Source organism: Halichoerus grypus, chromosome 12 (genome assembly GCF_964656455.1).
Source record: "Halichoerus grypus chromosome 12, mHalGry1.hap1.1, whole genome shotgun sequence".
NCBI lineage: Eukaryota > Metazoa > Chordata > Mammalia > Carnivora > Phocidae > Halichoerus > Halichoerus grypus.
In genome coordinates this window covers 70306588-70328302 of record NC_135723.1, presented here as the reverse complement: position 1 = coordinate 70328302, position 21715 = coordinate 70306588, and the positions used below count along the sequence as shown (strand labels likewise).

Below are 21715 nucleotides of genomic sequence, written 5' to 3'. Positions count from 1 at the left end.
TGGGGCTTGAACTCAGGACCCTGAGATCAAGAGTCGCATGATCCTCGGACTGAGCCAGCCAGGCGCCCTCTTTATCACAACTTTAGTTCATAAAATGAAGGTGACAGGGGCGCCTGGGTGGCTTGGGGCGCCTGGGTGGCTCAGTCGTTAAGCATCTGCCTTCGGCTCAGGTCATGATCTCAGGTTCCTGGGATCGAGCCCCGCATCGGGCTCCCTGCTCTGTGGGAAGCCTGCTTCTCCCTCTCGCACTCCCCCTGCTTGTGTTCCCTCTCTCGCTGTGTCTCTCTGTCAAATACATAAAATAAAATCTTTAAAAAAAATAAAATAAAATGAAGGTGACAGTTTTGGGGAACTCATTAGTACACAAACCACTATACACAGTGACACATTATACAATTTATCTAGCTTATTTAGGACACTAAGCTGGCTCCAAATCACTGTTTTTTAGGGTTATTATTTTTTTCCTTTAGAAAATAAAATAAAGCAACCAACCCTATGAAAATGTTTGTTGATTTTTTTAACTATGTAGGAGTCCCATTCATTAATCTCATAGTTAATACGCTCTTTTGGCTAACCACTTAACTATTACTGATAACTTTGAATAAAACTAGTATTTCATAGAGTATTTCACAGTGCCTTTTGGTCTCTATGCCAACTGCCCTACAGAAGAATCAAATCTTCATTAGTGGTGTTTTGAACATCAGTGCTGCAACCAAACCATTTTCTAAATTCAAATTAGTACTGTATCTGTAGCTACCCTCTCCTCAATGTTTTTCAGGTAATAATGTCAGTTACTGTGCCAGGCTTTTTTGTTTTTTAATACTGTAGACCGCCTTCTTTGAAGTGGGTAGAAAAAGATATTTTTCTGACTGTCCATTTTTTTTTTTTAAATATTTTATTTATTTATTTGACAGAGAGAGACACAGCAGGAGAGGGAACACAAGCAGGGGGAGTGGGAGAGGGAGAAGCAGGCTTCCCGCGGAGCAGGGAGCCCGATGCGGTGCTGGGGCTCGATCCCAGGACCCTGGGACCATGACCTGAGCCGAAGGCAGACGCCCAATGACTGAGCCACCCAGGCACCCCTCTGACTGTCCACTCTTATGTTGCCACTGAACTATTCCCAGTTACTAGAGGTTACAACTTCATGACTTGTATTTAAGTCATGTTCATTTGTAAATATCAAATGCTGTATAATGAGAAATCTGTCTGGTCTTTGTCCTTGATTCCTGGCACAGAGCTTCTAAAATCCTTGGAATTTCTCCATGATAGGATTACGCTGACAAGGCGACTAGCCCTTAGCTAGTTTCAGAATGGGGGTTGGTCAAGGAAAAGACTAACCACAGGATTAGAAGGTAGAGATTTTGAGCCAGCCTGACCTTCAGAGAGGGGAGGGATCTGGAGATTAAGTTCAATGATTGAATCAATCCTGCTAATGTGATGAAGCCTTATTAAAAATTCTGGAAATCAAAGCTCAGTGAAGATTCCAGGTTGGTGAATACCTTGATGTGCTGGGTGGGTGATATGTCCTGATTCTTTGGGGGAAAGGGCACAGAAGCTCTGAGTTCAGGAACCTCCTAAAACTTGCCCTATGTATCTCTTCATTTGGCTGTTCCTGATCTCTTCACTTGGCTGTTCCTTTATAACAAAACTGCAGTCCTAAGCATACCACTTTCCGGAGTTTTGTGAGTCATTCTGTAAACTACTGAAGGATGCAAATTACTGGTGAGAATCCTTGAATTTTTAGTCAGTTGGTCAACTGAACTTGTGGCTGGTATCTAAAATGCAAGCAGTCTTGTTGGGGATGATGCCCTTTAACCTGCAGAGCCTGATGCTAACTCTGGGCGATTAGTTTTAGAACCGAATTATAGTATGCCAGTTGGTTTTCGACCCAGCTGGGAGTGGTAAAGAATTATCAATACCCCAGTTTTTGTTTTGGGTTTTTTTTTTTAATCTTTGTTAATTTTATTTATTTTTAAAAGATTTTTATTTTTATTTGTCAGAGAGAGAGAGAGAGAGAGAGAGAGAGGTAGGCAGAGGTAGAAGCAGGCTCCCAGCTGAGCAGGAGCCCGATGTGGGACTTGATCCCAGGTCCTTGAGATCATGACCTGAACGAATGGAAGGCAGACGCTTAGCGGACTGAGCCACCCAGGCATCCCTAATCTTTATTAGTTTTTATATTCAAAAGTGAAACATCAAAAACTGCTAAAGATTTAGAGTTAACAATATAGAAAGGTGTGTCTGTAGTAGTTTGTTGTACATGGTCTTGCTTGTCAGCCAACTGAAAAGGTCCTATGACATTAAACACAAATTTATTTTTGGCATTTAAGAAAAAAGAGAGGCAAACCAAGAAACCAACTCTGAACTACATAGAACACATTGATGGTTACTGGAGAGGAGGTGGGGGGATGGGTTAAATAGGTGACAGGGATTAAAGAGGGCACTTGTAGTGATGAGCCCCGGGTATTGGAGTTAGTGTTGTATGTAAGTGATGAATCACTAAGTTCTACACCTGAAACTAATATTATACTGTAAGTTAACAACTGGAAGTTAAATAAAAACTTGGAAAAAAAATAAAAGAAAAAAAATGAAAAAATTATTCCCCTATTCTGCTTAGAGCAACTATAGTCCATCTTTGATGTTAGGCATATTAAAAAAAATTATTGCTGATATATGAAAGGGTCCCGAGCTAATCCACAGAACTTAATTTATATAACCATTATGAATGTTTTGATATGTTTTCAGATGAAAAACAGTAATATTCAAAGACATGCATAAAGGCAAACCTGTTCCCGAAAAATTCCTCACTGCAAAACATACAAATACCATGAAAATTGTTATCATTTCTTTCTTGCTGCTGTTGTTCCAGAATGTCTTTCTGTAAAGTAGAAACAGATATTTTGGAGATTATTTTTTTTTTAAAGATTTTATTTATTTATTTGACAGAGACAAAGAGGGAGAGAGAAAGCGCACAAGCAGGGGGAATGGAAGGCAGAGGGAGAGAGAGAAGCAGGCTCTATGCTGAGCAGGAAGCCCGACAGGGGGCTCGAACCCAGGACCCTAGGATCGTGACCTGAGCCGAAGGCAGACGCTTAACCGACTGAGCCACCCAAGCACCCCTGATATTATCTTTAATAAATCCACAGTTAGCTAATGAAATATGTTATAGTCTGAATGGGAGGAATCTGGGAAGAAGCACAAAGGGAATATATGAATACTGACACTATTTCAAATTTCTCCATTTCTGTCCTTGTATTAAAACTACGAGTCTATACTGTTTTTTAAAAAAATATTTTATTTATTTGACAGAGAGAGACACAGCAAGAGAGGGAACACAAGCAGGGGGAGTAGGAGAGGGAGAAGCAGGCTTCCCGTGGAGCAGGGAACCCTATGCGGGGCTCGATCCCAGGACCCTGGGATCATGACCTGAGCCAAAGGCGGATGCTTAACGAATGAACCACCCAGGTGCCCCAAGTCTATACTGTTAAATGCTGACAGAACACTCCATTTGGATAGCTATGCAGGAAACTCAGAGTCAACTGGGTCTCATCATCCTTCCCTACTCCTGTTTTTATTAGTCAACTCCCATTCTCTCCCTCTTTTCCAAACAAAAATGTGGTGGGCTTTTTGATTTGCTCCTTTTGGTACTCCTCAGTTTAGTCTGCAATCAAGTTCTGACAAATATTTCACTTGAACTATCTTTTATATTACTTTTCTCCACCATTCCCAATGCCATCACCCTGAGTCCAGTTTTTAATCAGTCATGGGATTACTATAAATAAGTCTCCTAGAGGGTCTCCAGGATCTCAGTCCTTTTTTCATCATATCCATCCTTCTTTTTGCTCCAAGGCAAACTTTCTTAAACGTTGTTTTCCTCCCACACTATTATCTAGTTATTCTTCATCTCAAATAATTTTTTTAAAAGATTTTATTTATTCATGAGAGACAGAGAGAGAGAGAGGCAGAGGGAGAAGGAGCCTCCCCATGGAGCAGGGAGCCCGACGAGGAACTCAATCCCAGGACCCCGGGATCACAACCTGAGCTGAAGGCAGAAGCTTAACTGACTGAGCCACCCGGGTGCCCCCAACTCAAGTAATTTTAAATACGCTTTGGTAACATTTGCTCCAATCAAATGTGGTTCTACACACCCCGGTGGTTCTACACACCATCATTCCTTGAGGTCATTTTATTTCTCTTTGCTTTCTGCCTGTTAACAAATCTTAATCTGTAACTTAAGACCATTTCTATCAAGATTTCCATTTCCAGACTACTGTATAAGAGTTACGAGCTCTGGCTCTGAAACACTGAGTAGACTTGGATTTGAACTCTGGCCTCAGTGGTACTCAATATTTTATTTAACTTTTATTTAACTTTTTCAGTTTTCTCATTTTTAAGATGAAAATGGAAATATTATCTCGCAGAATCGTTTATAGGATTAAATCAGATAATTTATGTAAAGAGCCCAAATTGTGCATGGGTCATTGAATGTTGGATATTATTGTTATCCTGCCAATGTCAATCTCCACTGTTTATTACCATCATCTCTTTGTTAACTGTTTGCCTGCCTTGTCTTCTGAAGGGATATGAAAACTCTTTGGAATTAAAATTAAGTCTTTATGCTGTTCTTAGAATGGCATACTACTCTCCAGCTTCTCTTACAACATGGAGCTCAAAATAGGAACTTTAAAAAGTTTATTGCTGGGGCTCCTGGGTGGCTCAGTTAGTTAAGTGGCTGCCTTTGGCTCAGGTCATGATCCCAGGGTCCTGGGATCGAGCCCCGCATTGGGCTTTCTCTTCAGTGGGGAGCCTGCTTCTCCCTCTCCCTCTGCCTGCTGCTTCCCCTGCTTGTGCTGTCTTTCTCTCTCAGTCAAATAAGTAAAATTTTTAAAAAAAATAAAAATAAAAAGTTTACTGATGATTCTGTGAATACTTATAGACTAGCATAAAAATGAGCTAATATCTAGAAGCTTAATAAATTCCTTGTGGCATTTCTGGAAATGTATCACCAAACATCTAGAAATACTAATCCACTTGAAGAAAAAAAATTAAGAAGTTACCATGATAAAAATCAATTCAATGAACTGGTTTCAGCCACGATGGTATAATGGATATCACACTTACCCTCCCCCTGTAAACTACTATAAAATAACTTGCTTCATCTATTTTATTTGTTTTCAGACATTGGGTAATAGTGCAGGGTTGTGATCCATGAAAGAATAAAATAATACACTGCCAGTTTTCTGCTGGGTGGTATTTTCCAAATTGCAATATAGGGAAGTGAAACCCAAATGAGGTGTAGCTACCTCACTGGTTGGAGGAAAGAAAAAAAAAAGACTGGAGTTCAGGATACTAAAGCGAGTGCACTTTGTAGGACAAGGTACTAGAGAGAAGAAAGCTGAAAAGAGGGAGCTCAAGAAACCTGTACTGGGATTCTTTTGATCTTGGTCTAAATACTGAGCTGTACATGTACAAAGGACTCATGAGTTCTGATGGAGGAATTTCCAGGGGCTGTGAAGCTTAATGGAGATCCCAGAGGTTACAGCACTGGAATATGTTGGGAGTTCCGACATGCAGAAAGAAAAGACCTTGCTCAACACTTCAGGCACACAGCAAATATAAAAGAAACTCTTTAAATTTACATGCTGGTAGCAAGTGGATAGATAAAAGAGAAATAAAGGAGCTAAGGTAGATGTACCAGACCATTTTAATTACTGCTTTTTTAGTTTAAGTGAACCTTATATCAAAACTGAAATGGATAGGAGAGGTCAAATAAAAGAAGTATTGTTAAAGGAAACTGAACTTTTATAAACATGCCTGGCTTGACTAAAAAAAAAAAAAAAAAAGAAAAAGAGAAGAAAACACATTTCAGAGCTCTATATCAATAACTTTGTTAGCAGCAAAAACAAAAACCCAGCAAATAAAGCTCTTGATAAAAAACCCTATCACTACTGGTACAGTAAGGCCGAGCCCGAGCCCGTACTTTCTCTGCCTTTTCCTGTTTTCAGTCCACAAGACTCAGTGCTCATTGAAAGTCACCATTCTGGCTCATATTTCTCAAGCTTGTGATGATATAACCTAATTTGGCTAAAGAAAAATCTTACTCAACTTAGTATCTCCTTGGTTTTGGCTCAGCACAAACACAAAAGATTTGTGAGTCTAAACCAGAGGGATACTAAGCCATTTAAGGTTTTCTTTGGCCAAATTAAAGTTTTATCAACTGACCCTGAATTGTAAAACCCTAATGTAAACATTAGAAGTGATAGAAATTGATTCTTCTTAGGAGAGCCTAATTTAGACTCTGGTATATTTGAGATGGCATGGGATAGACAGGAAAATAAGAAAAATCACTTTAATGGCAAGTAACTAAAACCAGGCTGTTCTGTTCTGGAGCCTCTCTCACACGGTGATGGCAGGGTACTGAGGACTCTCAGTTAGTTTACCTGCACAACCGACAACCACAATAAGAGAGACAAAGACTCTGGAGTGCCCTTGTCATCCCTGATCTTGCAGGCCCTATACAACTCCTTTAATTTTTACCCAAGTTCATTCCACGAAGATCTGCCTTTTGTCCATGGCAAAAACTCTTTTTAAACTCCTTTCCAGACCTTCCTTGAAGGGGAGCGACTTAAACCATTTGTTGCTCCACCTCTGCTCTCTGTTTATTTCATTTGCATAAGACTTTTCTCATTTTCATATTAACAAGTCTAGGAACAACTTCATAATTGGGAAAAATGAACACAAGGACTAGCTTTATTTGGATTCTCTCCTCTTCCTAGACTTGATAATTTTAAAATAAGAGAAGTCTTATGTAAATGAAATTAGCAGAAAGCAGAGGTCAATCAAGAAAAAACAGTTTTCCTTTTCTCTTTCTTTCCTTTTTCTTTTGTAAAGCTTGGTATCTGATTAGTTCTAGCATATATTTTACCTCACTTTCAAACAAAAAAGTATAATATTAACAGATAATCCACAGAAAGCATCACAAAGATGTGTAAATCAAAGCCTACCAGCTTTGTGGTTTTATTTTTCTAAAAAAAAAAAATCTCATGCTGGGTAGACATACTAGATTTTATTCATGGATTTATAGAATAGAGGGATGAAGAGAAAGTCACAGATGTTATATGTTTGAACTTCTCAAACTTATCTGATGAAGTCAGATAAAATTTTCATTACAAAATAGGCTTGGATAAAAACCACAGTTGTAAGAATACAAGATCAGCTTCTGTATTAGGCAAAGAGTCATAATAACAAGCTGTATTTTTGTCTAATTGGTTTAAAATGTCAAGAATGGCAGCAAAGGGGTCAGTGCAGAGTCTTTCATCTTTATTCATAAGCCGAAGGCAGAGGAAACATTAATGAAACAGCAGATAGAGCAGATGGCATTCAACAGTCATAGGGGATTGACATATATAGGTAGAAAATGAAAATGTGAGTTAGGCTGAAAGTTATAAAAATCAGCAACTTAGGAAAAAGCAATTTAGAAAAATCTCAATTTAGTTAAGTATTTGTATACAGGAAAGCAGAAACTGATGCTTATCCAATGGAGATAGCTTGTGTAACGTCATGAAGGAAAACTAAGGCTGATGTTATTAATTATAGATACGAAAAACGTTCTCTAGATACTGACATTTCAGATTCACAACAGACTTTCCAGCTGAATGGCTGTATGAGTGACTGTGAGAGCAAACAGCACACCCCAAAGGTTCCCTCCCGATCTAGCCCACAGGCAGCACAGTAGAACCCAGGTAGGCATTCTCAGGTTAGAGGCCCGGCTGAGCTCCTTCAACAGAGAACACAAAAAATGTCCCTACTAAAGTCAGAGCGATGGCCCAGAGCCTCCAAAGGAAGGCAGCAGGATCTCCTAGGCCTCCTGCTTTCTACTTTCAGAATCATGGATTATTTCTGAGGTCTTTGGGATTATTTCATTTACACCTCCACCTTGGCCTCAGGCTGCTATAAAACAATGTGGCATAAAAATGAAAGTAAAAGAAAGAAAAAAATTAGGTAGGATGGGCACATAAATTGAAGATTAAAAAATAAAAATAACACACACACACAACTCAAACCTAAAGGTGGACCCCAAATCTGGCTATCAGCTTTCTTAGAAAAGGGAAACCGATCAGACAGGGGTTTGTGCTGGTTTTGTCCCTTATTCCTCAGAAGTAACCTCTATACCCCTGGTATTTCTTGAGCAGCTGGAGTGTCTTTCTTCCTCAGGGTGAGCCCTCTGACAGCACCTGACAGCTAATGCTAATGAGGTAACTCAGGATGGAGGCAGCCATGCCAGAAAGTCCAACTGCGTGCTTAGCGGCTCAGGGCTTTGAGCCACATGCTATCAGCCTTACCTCAGAAAGAGGGGGAGAACTGGTGGTTGAGTTCAGCTCTGTGGTCAATGGCTCAATCAGCCAGGCTTAATGAAGTTTCGGTAAAAACCCTGGACACCAAAGCTCAGGTAAGCTTTCCTAGGTGGCAGTACTCTGTACTGCCACACATTGATGTGCTGGGAGGGCAACAGGCCCCTGCAAATGATGGAAACTGTGCTTAGGACTTTGCCAGATTTCCCCCTATGTATCTCTCTTGTTGGTTCTCATTTGTATCTATTTCTATAACGATCTGTAATCGTAAGTACAGTGCTTTCCTGAGTTCCGAGAGTTGTGGGGTAGTAGGAACCCCTGAATTTGTAGCCAGCTGGTCAGAAGTGAAGGTGGCCTGGAGATCCCCCACTTGTGGCTGGTGTTAACGTAAGGACAGTCTTGTGGGGGACTGTGCTTTGTGAAGTCTGGCTTAGCTCTGGGGAGCTAGAAGTTATTGACAACAAGTATACAATATGATATAATGGACAATATATTTAGAATAAATAGACCAAACAACATGGATGTTTCTCATAATGATCCTCAAAATAAGCTTGCTCTCATGCCAAAGCACATTCCAAACTTGGTGACATGCAGAGGGGTTGGGTGAGGGTTGCTAGGATACAATATAGATGCCTGCTTCCTCCTGATTGGAGGTTGAAAGTTTAAGACTATCTAGGAAAACTACTGAACTCAAACAATGTTCCCCGAATGTAGTTTTATTGGTCGATAATAATCTAGATTTTGTCTTTTCAGTAAAGCACCCGGAATGTTGCTTTTCTAGCTCTCACTTGGATGTAGAGTCACAGGACTTAAAAGGTAATGAGGAGACATGTGGGTTGATACTCTCATAGAAATTGCATAGTCCTAAACATGGATTGGATCGTGCATGGCAAGTCATTTAATTCTTTGTCAAAACGACTCGAGAATAGCCACAAACTACACAAAAAAATCCCTAAAAACATTCTTAATCTGCATTTCATCCTCCCAACACCAACTACTGGTCTCTAAAGTTGTATTTTGTTAATCATGGTCACAATTTTCAGCATGGATTACATTTTAAGTAAGGTGTCACCAGTTGCCTAGCCCTGACTGGATGGATGGGTGGGGGATTGTCAGAAAATTATCCAAATAACACCTGGCAATGAGTGACATAATTTGCTAGCATCTCCTGCAAAGACAAACTTCTGGCCAAATATATATCAAGGTAACTAAATACAGCAATTTATTGATATACGTATCACTAACAACTTGGTTAAAAGATCAAGATTAAGTACCAAACAAGAATAGGTTTTAGAATTTATTTATGACAACTAGTTAGTTGATTCAATTGTCTCTTCAAGCCATGCCTTTTAATAGACACATACGAATCTTTTTGAACCCTGTGAAAGGAAAAGCATCTACTTTAACCAAAAGTGGCACTTAATCACTAAGATATTAATTAAAATAAAGGAGGAGGAGGAGGAGGAGTTCTGCTCTGCTACCCTGCTTAGGATTAAGAAAGCCACAGAAGGGTGCCTGGTTGGCTCAGTAGGCAGAGCGTGTGACTCTTGATCTTAGGGTTGTGAGTTCGAGTCCCTTGTTGGGTGTGGAGATTACTTAAAAATAAAATCTTAAAAGGGGTGCCTGGGTGAATCAGTTGTTAAGCGTCTGCCTTTGGCTCAGGTCATGATCCCAGGGTCCTGGGATCGAGCCCTGCAGCGGGCTTCCTGCTCGGCGGGAAGCGTGCTTCTCCCTCTCCCACTCCCCCTGCTTGTGTTCCTTCTCTTGCTGTGTCTCTCTCTGTCAAATAAACAAGTAAAATCTTTGGAAAAAAAAAAAATCTTAAAAAAAAGTCAGAGAATATCCTCACAGTGAGAAAAAGCTGGAAAAATCAAAAAAGAAAAGAAAAAGAAAATCATTCCTTACTTTGAATCCAAAAATCTATATACTTGCAACCATAGGACTGTACATTTTATTTATTTTTAATTCATTATTTTTGACTTCTTTTTTAAATTTATTTATTATTTTAGAGAGAAAGAGAGAGTGCACATGCATGAGTGCAGGGGAAGGGGGGTACAGGGCAGAGGGAGATGGAGAAGGAGAGAATCTCAAGTAGACTCCCTGCTGAGCACCAAGTCCGAGGCTGGCTGGATCCTGCAACGCTGTGATAAGACCTGAGCCCAAATCAAGAGTCCAACGCTTAACAGACTGAGGCACCCAGGCACCTCATTTAATTTTTTTTAAAGTTTATTTGTAATCTCTATACCCAATATGGGGCTCGAACTCAATGACCCGGAGACCAAGAGTCACATGCTCTACTGACTGGGCCAGGCAGGCACCCCTGAATTGTACACTTTAAAAGGGTGAAATGTATTTCTGTGAATTATATCTCAATAAAGCTGTTATTTTTTAAAAGAAAATAAAAAATCTGAAGTCACAAGGCACCAGACAAACTGAATTCCAGAAGGCGATAAACCACTCTCAGGAGAGGCAGACACAAATTATTTCCCCTTTGACAGAACACGGGAGGAAAAGGCAAGTAGAAGAAAATAGCTGAAATTTTACAGAATTTTTAAAGGCTAAGTCACTGGGAACAAAATGGTCTAGCTCTTTTCCACGTGTTTCCTTCAAGTTCTCAGGAGAAAGATCGGGAGTAGGGGAAAGAAATATGAACAAGAGCCCATCAGTGGTGAGCAGGCACAAAACCCACTTGCTTTCTGGGACCATTCTTTAGCATTCAAAGCAAAAGCCAGAAGCTGCTGGGGGAAGGACCCAAAGGCTGTACTGCTACAAAGCATTGGTTTGCCACTGCTAGGGGAGAGGGCAAGAATGCTGAGAAATAAAGTATGCTTCCTGAGTTCCTTGTGAATGTACAACAGTGTTCAGTGGTATAAGAGCTACATATGAAGACAGGCCCAGGAGACTCTAAATGGCAGTTTGCTAAGCAAGTTCTATAGTGCATTTTTTCTTAGAACATTCAAGCAAGTTATAGGCATGTATTTTGGTGTTAAAGGATTTAAATACTAAAAAATATTTAAGATATTTGAAATTTATGGAAATGAAGGTTTATCTTTCTAAAAGACAGAGTGGGGACACCTGGGTGGCTCAGTCGTTAAGCGTCTGCCTTCAGCTCAGGTCATGATCCCAGAGTCCTGGGATGGAGCCCCGCATCGGGCTCCCTGCTCCACGGGAAGCCTGCTTCTCCCTCTCCCACTTCCCCTGCTTGTGTTCCCGCTCTTGCGCTCTGTCAAATAAATAAATAAAATCTTAAAAAAAAAGAAAAAAAGACAGAGTAGGTCTGGCCACAACCTGATGGGATGACAGCAGGGAAAGAAGGCAGACAAGGAGACCTGCCACACCACCCCTTGGTCATTCTGTTCCCCTATATGTCCGGGGACCAGCAAAGGTCCAGAGTGCATTTATTTTTTACTTCCATGATGGAATCACAAAAGATCATCCCCTCAAGAAAAGAGATGATGGCATGAACATTTAGGAATCTTAGAGGAGTTAAAACCTTGAAGAAGAATCAATCCTGGAACAGTTTAGAATTGGATTTTCTTAAGTTTTCAGCCATCAGTACAAGTTAGGGTAAAAAATAAAACAGTAGACCATCAACAAAATGGAAGTTTAAAAGAAAAGTAATAAATATTAAAAAGTACTTTAGTCAGATGCAGAAAAAGGTCTGTACTGTTGATATAAATGAGTCACAAAGTACTAGCTTTCTTTTGAAGTGACTTGGTTATAGTACCAGAACCCAGACTGCATACCAAATGGCAAAGCCCCCTAATACATATGGAACACTGATCAGCCTTTTCTCTTTAAGAGTATGAACATCTGCAGCTTCTAAGTACAGCACTGGAGATTCTGGGCTGGCACTCCTTTGAGAAACTGACATCAAGGCATGGAGAATGGTACCTCAGCTATCTTTGGTGATAAAAAAGAGACTACGGAAGTTTGTTTGCGATCTACTTCCTGTTCTCCACACCCCCACTCCCCCCAAAGGAGTAAATGAATTGAAATTAACACAGAGAAGGTTTCATATTGTTTTTTTGGTGAAAACAGGTGACTTGGGACACTCCAGCGGGCTAAAACAAATGCCATTTACTAAGCAAAAATTTCCCAAAATTTAACTGAAGGTTTGGTATTATACTGGGCACTGCGACCTATGCCTTCTTTTTGGTCATAATCTGGAATTCAGAATAGGTTTAAATCTTTCCTCCTCACTGAGAAAAAAGCTCTCAGTAAATTAATCAGTCAGTATTAAGTTTTGAGTATCTACCTTGTAGCTGATAGCTAAAGTTAATTCTCTACAGAAACCAATTCTTCCTAAGTCAATTCAGTCATTTGAATTATTCTTTAAAAAGTCTTTATCTTCCAAAAGCATTTCCAAAACATTCATCTGCCTGTAGCTCCATTCTAGACGCTTACCTCAGATTATCAGCTTTTCCAAAAACTCTTCCCTTCCCCTTCAGAAAAGCCATGAGATTTTGGAGAATAGCATTCCAAGTACAGTCAATAGCAAGTGCAAGTGCAAACAGCAAGTGAATGGAAAGAGCTTGTGTCTAAGGAATGGAGACAGAGATGTGGCCATGTGGCTGGATATGGTGACCAAAGAGGGGGAAAGAAACAGGTACCAGCCCCTTTGGGATCTTGGTAAGGGGTCTGGATTTTTATTCCAAATAAATTTTTGGAAGTATTGGAAAATTTCATTTACTAGAGTTATATGAAACTGAATGAGTGAACATTATATAAACTATCGAAATGGTCTTAAAATTGTTTCAAACTCAAGAAGGATAAAAAATAACACAATCCTCTCGTTCTTTCTGCCATTTCTCATGTCTTCTTATAGTAAGCATGGTATTTTCATTTTGATCTCACTCAGAGTTATGGTGAAGGCTTATTTTTCTATCACATCCTTTCTCTAATGTAAAAACTCAGTATGAGGAAATTAAAGGATAAAAAGCTCAGTAAACTTCCACCAATTTAAGGAATGGAGGGCAAGTCTGATTAACAAAGTAAAATGGAAATTAATTTTGGGTAAAGATACTGACGTATAGTTTCAACCACATTCACAACAGAATTTGCCTGCAACTTACTTAGATATTTTAGAAGCCCTCTGAGCAGGGGTCAAGTAAAAAGTAAAAATTTCCCCAAAGAAATCCTTTTTAAGTGTCAAAAAATGCTAGGTAGCCCCAGAAAAGACTAACCTGTCTGCCAGAATCTGATGACTTGAGCATTCTGAATTCATGTTAGTAATATACCCATACAATATACTTAGTATACTTAAACAAAAACACACCTCTGCATGTAGAGGCAGGAATAAATGTAGAGGCAGGAATTAAAGCAAGGATTATCAATGACACTACCATTTCTTTCTTTCTTTCTTTCTTTTTTTAAAGATTTTATTTATTTATTTGAGAGAGAGACCGAGAGAGAGCATGAGAGGAGAGAGGGTCAGAGGGAGAAGCAGACTCCCCACTGAGCGGGGAGCCCAATGTGGGACTCGATCCTGGGATTCCAGGATCACGACCTGAGCTGAAGGCAGTTGCTTAACCAACTGAGCCACCCAGGCACCCAACACTACCATTTCTTAAAATAAATCAGCATTTTATGAGAGCTGACAGAAAGTTAACTTTGACAATAATATCAAGGATCTTAATAAATAAATGAGAAAAGACACGTCAATGACTAAAGCAAGACTGTAAAACAAAAAAGCCAGAGAGAAATATCTTAACTGGTTTATGATATACTCCCACAAATCCACGAGGTTTGATGTGACTAATATTCCACCTTCTTGAAAGACATCAGCACCTCCTACCCCTTCTGAAACAGCAATGATAACAGCAACAACCATCTGCCTGCTACATAGGACAGAAAGACATTTTTCTTCTACTTGGAGTCGCACTGAGGTGGCTTTTTGAAGAGAAAGGAAGAGACAGAATTAACTAGTAGAGAAAAAAATTACATAAAGGTAATCATTAATATGGAACAGACCATTACACTGAAAAAAAAGGAGGACAGAAGAAAAAAAATTGCAAGAGTTAAACACATGAGAAATAGAAAAGTCTAATTTCTATTTGTACTGAAGATATGAGAGAATCTAGCCTAGGCAAGAAGAGGAGGATTTTAATAATGGAAAGGTGGCTACAGGAGACTGCAAAATGCCCCCCTCTTACACTAGAAGAAGAAAGAGCTATGGCAGGGTATGGATCAGTACAGTATAACCTGCCTGAGGAAGTATTTTCTTAGATAAACTCAAGGTCAGATATACCCTTATGTTTCTCTAAAGATAGGGAAAACTCTGAAAACATATTAACTTCAACTTTTAAAAGAAAATGTAAGCAGTTTAGGCCCAAAGGAATAAGAATTTACTACCTACCACTGACTTAAGATAATAAAGAAATTAGATTTTCTTAAAAAAAATCTTAGCAATAGAAACAAAACACTATTATTTATTTACATATGTATCTATGTCCTACTCATCCATTTTTATTCATTGTAACAAATGTCAATTTAGAAAATGTCACTTTTGCTTACAGAAGTAAGATCAAATTGAATAAAGGATCCTGGTACAATGGGAAAAAGAATGGTACATGGGGTTTGGGAAATAGCAGGAGTTAGAGATGCTTCCCTTCTTATTTTATACAGTATGTAACTGTGGCCTCGAACATTTCTCCTAACAATTTTGACCTTGTTTTTTCCATCTAAACAGATATAATGATATTGTCTTACTGGTCTCATAGAGGCAATGTGTATAAAAAATGCCATGTAAATTTTAAGTTCTGTTAAAGGAGTTCCAAGTGGTAAACTTTAGGATTCAGTTTAGTATGGTTTCAGACTGGGTTTATATTTATTTCCTAAATAGAAACATTAACTAATCTGAAGGCTAAAATTGCTCAGTGGTCATTTTAGCTAACTTGATCTCTGTTGATTGTTAATAATGTTACAGTTCAATGGAAAATATCACATCATGCTTGGGAAAGTTATTCTAGATGTAATTAGAGGGCATATGCTACAAGGGTAGGAATTACGCCAGAAAGGTGTAAATGTAAACTGACTTTTTACTTTAAAGACACTAATAGAGGGCGCCTGGGTGGCTCAGTCGATTGTGTATCTGCCTTCGGCTCGGTTCATGATCCCGGAGTCCCGGGATGGAGTCCCGGGATGGAGCCCTGGGATCAAACCCCGCATCGGGCTCCCTGCTCCGCAGGAAGCCTGCTTCTCCCTCCCCACTCCTCCTGCTTGTGTTCCCTCTCTCGTTGTCTCTCTCTGTCAAATAAATAAATAAAATCTTAAAAAAAAAAAAAAGTAATAGAAAATAATTTAACCCTTTACTAAAAATCTCTAAAATCTATAAAGAAAAGTGGCATGAGGGAAAACAAATTCTTAGTAGGAGAAACAAATTCATTTTGTTGTTGTTTTATTATGGGGGGAGAGGTGGAATACATGAAGAAGCATTAAAATCAAGCATTTTTAAATTAAAAAAAATTTTGGGATGCCTGGGTGGCTTGGTCGGTTAAGCGTCTGCCTTTGGCTCAGGTCATGATCCCAAGGTCCTGGGATCGAGTTCCTCATTGGGTTCCTTGCTCAGCGGGGAGCCTGCTTCTCCCTCTGCCTGCCGCTCTCCCTGCTTGTGCTCTCTCTCTCTCTCTCTCTCTGACAAATAAATAAATAAAATCTTCAAAAAAAATTAAAAAAAATTTTTTTAATTGTCATAAAATAGTTGTCATGAATGACTGCTCAAGGTGATATAATAGTGATTAAAAAAAAAAAAAGAGAGAAACTTCCATGCAGTTAAATGGATGTCTCCCCTTATCCCAATTTAATTAAAAGTTACATCTTGCTACTGAGAGCTTATGAATGCCACATCTTCTCCTATAGGCCAATTGAAAGAATAGTGCTTTTTAATACTAAGGTGTAACCCAGTGATTAAAGATGTTTGTCTTGCTATTTTATATCTCTTTTAAAAATCAGGGAGATCTGACTATATAGTTTTATAGACATATCTCACCAATACTTGAGGATTAAATTTAAGTTAAACCTTTATGAACAAGGTTCAGAGAAGATACAAAGTAAACAGGACAATCCCAACCCTTAAGCGGCATTTATTCCAGCAAGGAAGACAGATTTCTGAACAACTGTAATTGAAAAGCCAAATAAAATAGTATATTAAGAGAGCTCTGAAGAGGTTATTAATTCTGATAGGTGGCATCTGGGAAGCTTTTGTGGAAAATGTGGCATTTAAGCAATATCTTGAGGGGTATGTTATTTATACAGGTGGACCGGTGGGGCTGGCATTCCTGGTTGATGAAGCAGAGTCCTGAAATTACCTAATACATTTGAGTAAATGTGAGGCAAGTAGTGTTTTCACCAGAGTGCATTCTCTACAAGGGCAGGGACTGTGGCCTATCTCATCCACTGCTAGAACAACAGCATTTAGAACACGGTCTGGTGCAAGATAAGTATTTATTCAATAAATGAATGAACCGGACACTGGGTAACTGAAAGATAAACGACACTGGAAATGCAGGCTTAGCTCAGAAAATCTTAAGAATATGTAGATGATATGGAACACTACATCAAAAACTAATGAAGTAAGGTATGGTGATTAACATAACATAATAAAATAAAATTAAAAAAAATTTTTATCTTGTAGTATTTCAAACATATAGAAAAATAAAGAGGGGCGCCTGGGTGGCTCAGGCCTTGGGCATCTGCCTTCGGCTCAGGTCATGATCCCAGGGTCCTGGGATCGAGCCCCGCATCGGGCTCCCTGCTCTGCGGGGAGCCTGCTTCTCCCTCTCCCACTCCCCCTGTTTGAGTTCCCTCTCTCGCTTTGTCTGTCAAATAAATAAATAAAACCTTTAAAAAAAAAAAAAAAGAAAAATAAAGAAAACAATATAATGAAAAAAATAAAAAATAAAATAAATAAGTCATGGGGATGAAAAGTGTGGCATAGGTAATATAGTCAATAATATTGTAATAACTTTGTATGGTGAGAGATGGTGACTACACTTACAGTACTGAGCATTTTGTAATGTATATAATTGTTGAATCACTACGGTGTATACCTAAAACTACTATAATATTGTGTGTCACTTGGACTTCAATAAAAAACAAAGGAACAACAACAACAAAAAAGAATATGTAGATGATAAAGACCACAGCAGGGGTTAGCAGAATAAAATAATCTGCTATATGTTTTAATATTAAAATATCAAATTATATTAATATTAAAATTCTGGAGGCAATGTCAATTGATTGGAGAGGTAAGTCCACAGGCAAGGTAAGATAAAGAGCATGAGGATTACAAAGAAAGGTATGAAAATGGGACTCAGAAGTGGAACTGACAGGAGTTAAAGAAGATCCTAGGAATTTCCAGATTGAGTGACCAGAAGAATGGTGGTACCATTACATAAGAAAACAAGCAAATCACAAATTTTAGGAGAGAAAGAAATTTAAGTTCAGTTTTAGGCACATTCAACTTAAGGTGTTGACTGGAAATCCATATGGAGAAGTTTAACATAAGGAGAGTCAGAACTGGGATTCAAAGGTAAGCCAGGATGAAAGCTATAGATGAACTCAATCAACAGGTATTTATTCTGACTGCCTGCTCTGCACCAGTACCAATATTTGAGCTATCTGTAGCGGCAGTAGTTCTGAGAGTGCACAGCCTAGATGAGGGAATGACCTTGAGAAACTTATATATACCCATTGAAGAGAGAAGAGGGTAAAGGGCCACTGGATGATATTAAGGTAGAATGATGAGATCAAGGAAACATTTTTATTTATTTAATTTATTATTATTTTTTAGAAGATTTTATTTATTTATTTGAGAAAGAGAGAGTGCGCGAGAGTGAGAGAACACAAGCAGGGGGAGCGGCAGAGGGAGAAGGAGAAGCAGACACCCTGCTGAGCAGGGAGCCCAACGTAGGGCTCTATCCCAGGACCCCAGGATCATGACCTGAGCCAAAGGCAGTCGCTTAACCGACTGAGTCACCCAGGCACTCCCATTTTTATTTATTTTTTAAAAGGTTTTCTTTCTTTCCTTCAAGTCGGGGGGTGTGGGGGGGGGCAGGGACAGACGGAGAGAGGGAGAATCCCTGAGCATGGAGCCTGATGCGGGCCCTGAGATCATGACCCAAGCCAAAACTGGTCGGGTCCTTAACTGACTGAGCTACCCAGGCACCCAAGGTAACATTTTTTAAAGAAGAAAGCTAAAGAAAGGAAGGTATACAAGCTATTAAACTCTCAAGAATCTTTCCTAATCTGTAGTTCCCTTCTGAGTACAAATAAAAAAAATCAAAGAAGTGTTAAATAGGAATCAAGCTTTTCAAAAAGAAAACTGGGAACACATACAAATCTCACAAATGTCACAAGGAACCAGTGAGGTCTAGAAGAAAATGGAAAAAGAAATATGGTTCTAGACTTAAATCTACTATGGTAACCTGAAGTGAATCATTTAGACTTTATATATGTCCAGTTACTCACACAGAAATAGGAATTTTAAAAAAATGGAGTTTGGGGGAAAATACCAACATGAACTTATCAATATATTGAATACTACTGAAGAATATTTAAATATAAGACATAATTCCTGCCCTCAAAGAAGTGACAAAGTCAATTTGAACTCAAATCATACAAAAGTATTTAACTAAATGCTTTACTGAGTGTCAAATGAGAGAGTAAATACCAAAGAATATAATCCATATATGAGTTGCCATGAATGCAAATCAGGAGAGCATACGCCATACCAGTTCTCCAGTTTGAGGGTCCTTCCCTCATGGACTTGAGTTGAGATCCTATTGACTTTAAGCTGAGTTCACTTAAACATAGATTACATTATATATCCAGTACCATAATGCAACTTAATTGGTTTAAATTACATTTTCCAGAAGCTAGATTGAAACTCTGATGAATGAAGAGAAATTCTTTGATAAAATACAACCAATAACAAATAAGGAAAAAACTACCAAGCTGTGGCAGAGTGAGTGACTTAACCTTTTGGGTGTATGATTCTCCCAGGAGGAATTCTTAGAGGGAGAATAAGGACCAAGGGCATAAATCTCTTCAAGAGTTCCAATACACAATGACAAAGCACCTTTCAGGAATGGTACACCAATTCATATTCTTAAAAGTATCTGAAAAAGTTCTTGTCCTTGATGGAAGATGAAAGGTGTACTATTACTTTTGCTCAAAGTTGTTCCATTTGATCATTTGGACTTCTTTCTGGAAATGCCTGTTACTGATAATGTAGAGTTCATTATATATAAAAGAGAGATAACTTGTCACCACTGCAAAGGAACATCACCCACACCAACTTCATGCTTCCATACTATTAGAGCATAAAATTGTGATGAAATGGCTGACTGCAAATTCAACCTGTCTTCCTGCTATTTGGCAAATCTTTTCTTGTTGATCCTCTAGCCATGATTCTCAGCGGCAGCCTATTGTAAATCTCCTCTGTTTTCCCTAAACTCCAATCCTAGCCTGAATCCCTTCCCTATACAGACCTGTCAGACCCTGAGCATCCACAACAGAGCAATTCCCAGAGTCTAGAATAAGAGTAAGGCATATGAGAAGCTGAGTAACTTACTACTAGACTGGCATGGCACTCCTTAAAAAGGCACACATCAGGTACATTTGGTTTAAAACCCCATCTTGCTTCTTGTTCACTACGTGGTCCTGCACAAATGAGTCTTTCTATGACACAGTTTCCTCATGAACAGAACAGCATTTAATAGCTACTTCACAGGGTTGACATAAAGCAAGGACCTAAGGCAAGGCATGGCATATGGCTGGCATTCAGTAACTGTTAGCTTCTTTCCATAATTCCACATCGGTCTGCTCTTTGCCAGAGTTTGTCAACTTTAAGTGGATTTTTACACAGCTATATTTATCATCTTTTCTCCACTTCACTCCCATAGACAATGAGGAGACATCAATGGATCTTTATCACTACAAAGTTAATGTTCCTCACAACTTAGCTTCACCTCACCTCTTTAAATCCACCTCACACTCCTCTTCCAAAAATCTTTATACCTTAGCCAGATTGGATTTAATTAACTTTCCTGACATCTTGAATACTTAGATCCATATGCATTTTTCCTCCCATTTCCACAACTCTCCAATTGCCCAAATCCATTTCATTGTTAATACACAGTATTATTATTGTTATTTGCAACCTTTATTGAGTGCTTTCTATGTGGCAGATACTAAGTGTATTACATGCAATATCTACTTCACAGTATCTCTTCACAAGCCCCACAAGATATTCTATCATTTCCAGTACTGAGATAAGAACATATATTTGCCTTTTTTCTCTAGACTCTATGCTCTTTTATGACATGAGCCATGCCTTGCATTTTTTCCTTTGTATGATTATCTAGTTAAGCAGGAATTCAACGAATATATACATATATATGAACTGACTGCAATTTCACATTTTGTTTCGCTGCCATAATACTCACTTTCATCAAATCTATCACTCTGTCAGACTATAAAGTTAGTAAGAAGGTGTGATGTGATTTAATAAGAAACACATATTTGGTCTTTGCCCTTGCACTAGCTCCTAAAGTCCTAAGTGTTCAGAGCTATAAAAAGTGTTTTTTGACATGTTAATGAGGTGACTTGTGGAAAGCACATAAGTGACCTAAGGATGTGAGGGATGGTTGCCAGTGGAGCCAATCATGTGATTAGAGGGTTAGAATTTTCAGCAGCCCCCCACCTAGGAGGAGAGAGAGGATGGAGACTGAGTTCAGTCACCAAATGCCAATGTCATGTCTAAGTAATGAAGCCTCCACAAAAATCCCAAAAGGACAAGGTCTGGAGAGGTTCCAGGCTGATGAACCAGAATGCGTCCATGTGCTGTCTTGCTGGGCCCCAAACTCTACAGGAACAGAAGCTCCTTTGCTTGGGGTCTCATCCCATGCATGTATCTCTTCATCTGCTATTGATTTATATTCTTCGATAGCCTTTGTAGTAAACTGGTAATGTAGTGAGTAAACTGGTTTCCTAGAGGGAGCTACTCTGGCAAATTAATGAAATCCAAGGTGGGCGGGGGGTGGGGGGTCATGGAAACCTCTGATTTACAGTCAGTGGGTCAGAAGCACAGGTAACAACTTGGACTTGCAATTGTCATCTGAAGCGGAGGACAGTTTTGTGGGACTGAGCCCTCAATCTGTGGAATCTGATACTATCTCTGGGGAGATAGCGTCAGAATTGAGTTGAACTGTAGGACACCCAGCTGGTGTTGGAGAATCGCTTAGTGGTTTGGGGAAAAAAACACATGCTGAAATTGGTGTCAGAATCTTAAAAGATCACCTACATTTTAGAGATGTAGTATTTCTGGGACTGCATCTATCTGCAGACATACAATAAAGATTCTG

General features: G+C 39.1%; 1 protein-coding gene across 3 annotated transcripts in view; it reads right to left on the bottom strand.

Moving 5' to 3' along the window:
- ZNF277 (zinc finger protein 277) overlaps positions 1–21715 on the bottom strand; it is a 104871-nt gene that overhangs the window by 17542 nt on the left and 65614 nt on the right. For all 3 annotated transcript variants that reach the window (XM_036066405.2, XM_036066406.2, XM_078059476.1), the window contains one exon: positions 2784–2875. In XM_036066405.2, coding sequence (XP_035922298.2) covers positions 2784–2875 — 92 coding nt within the window. The remainder of the gene's footprint in view (positions 1–2783; positions 2876–21715) is intronic.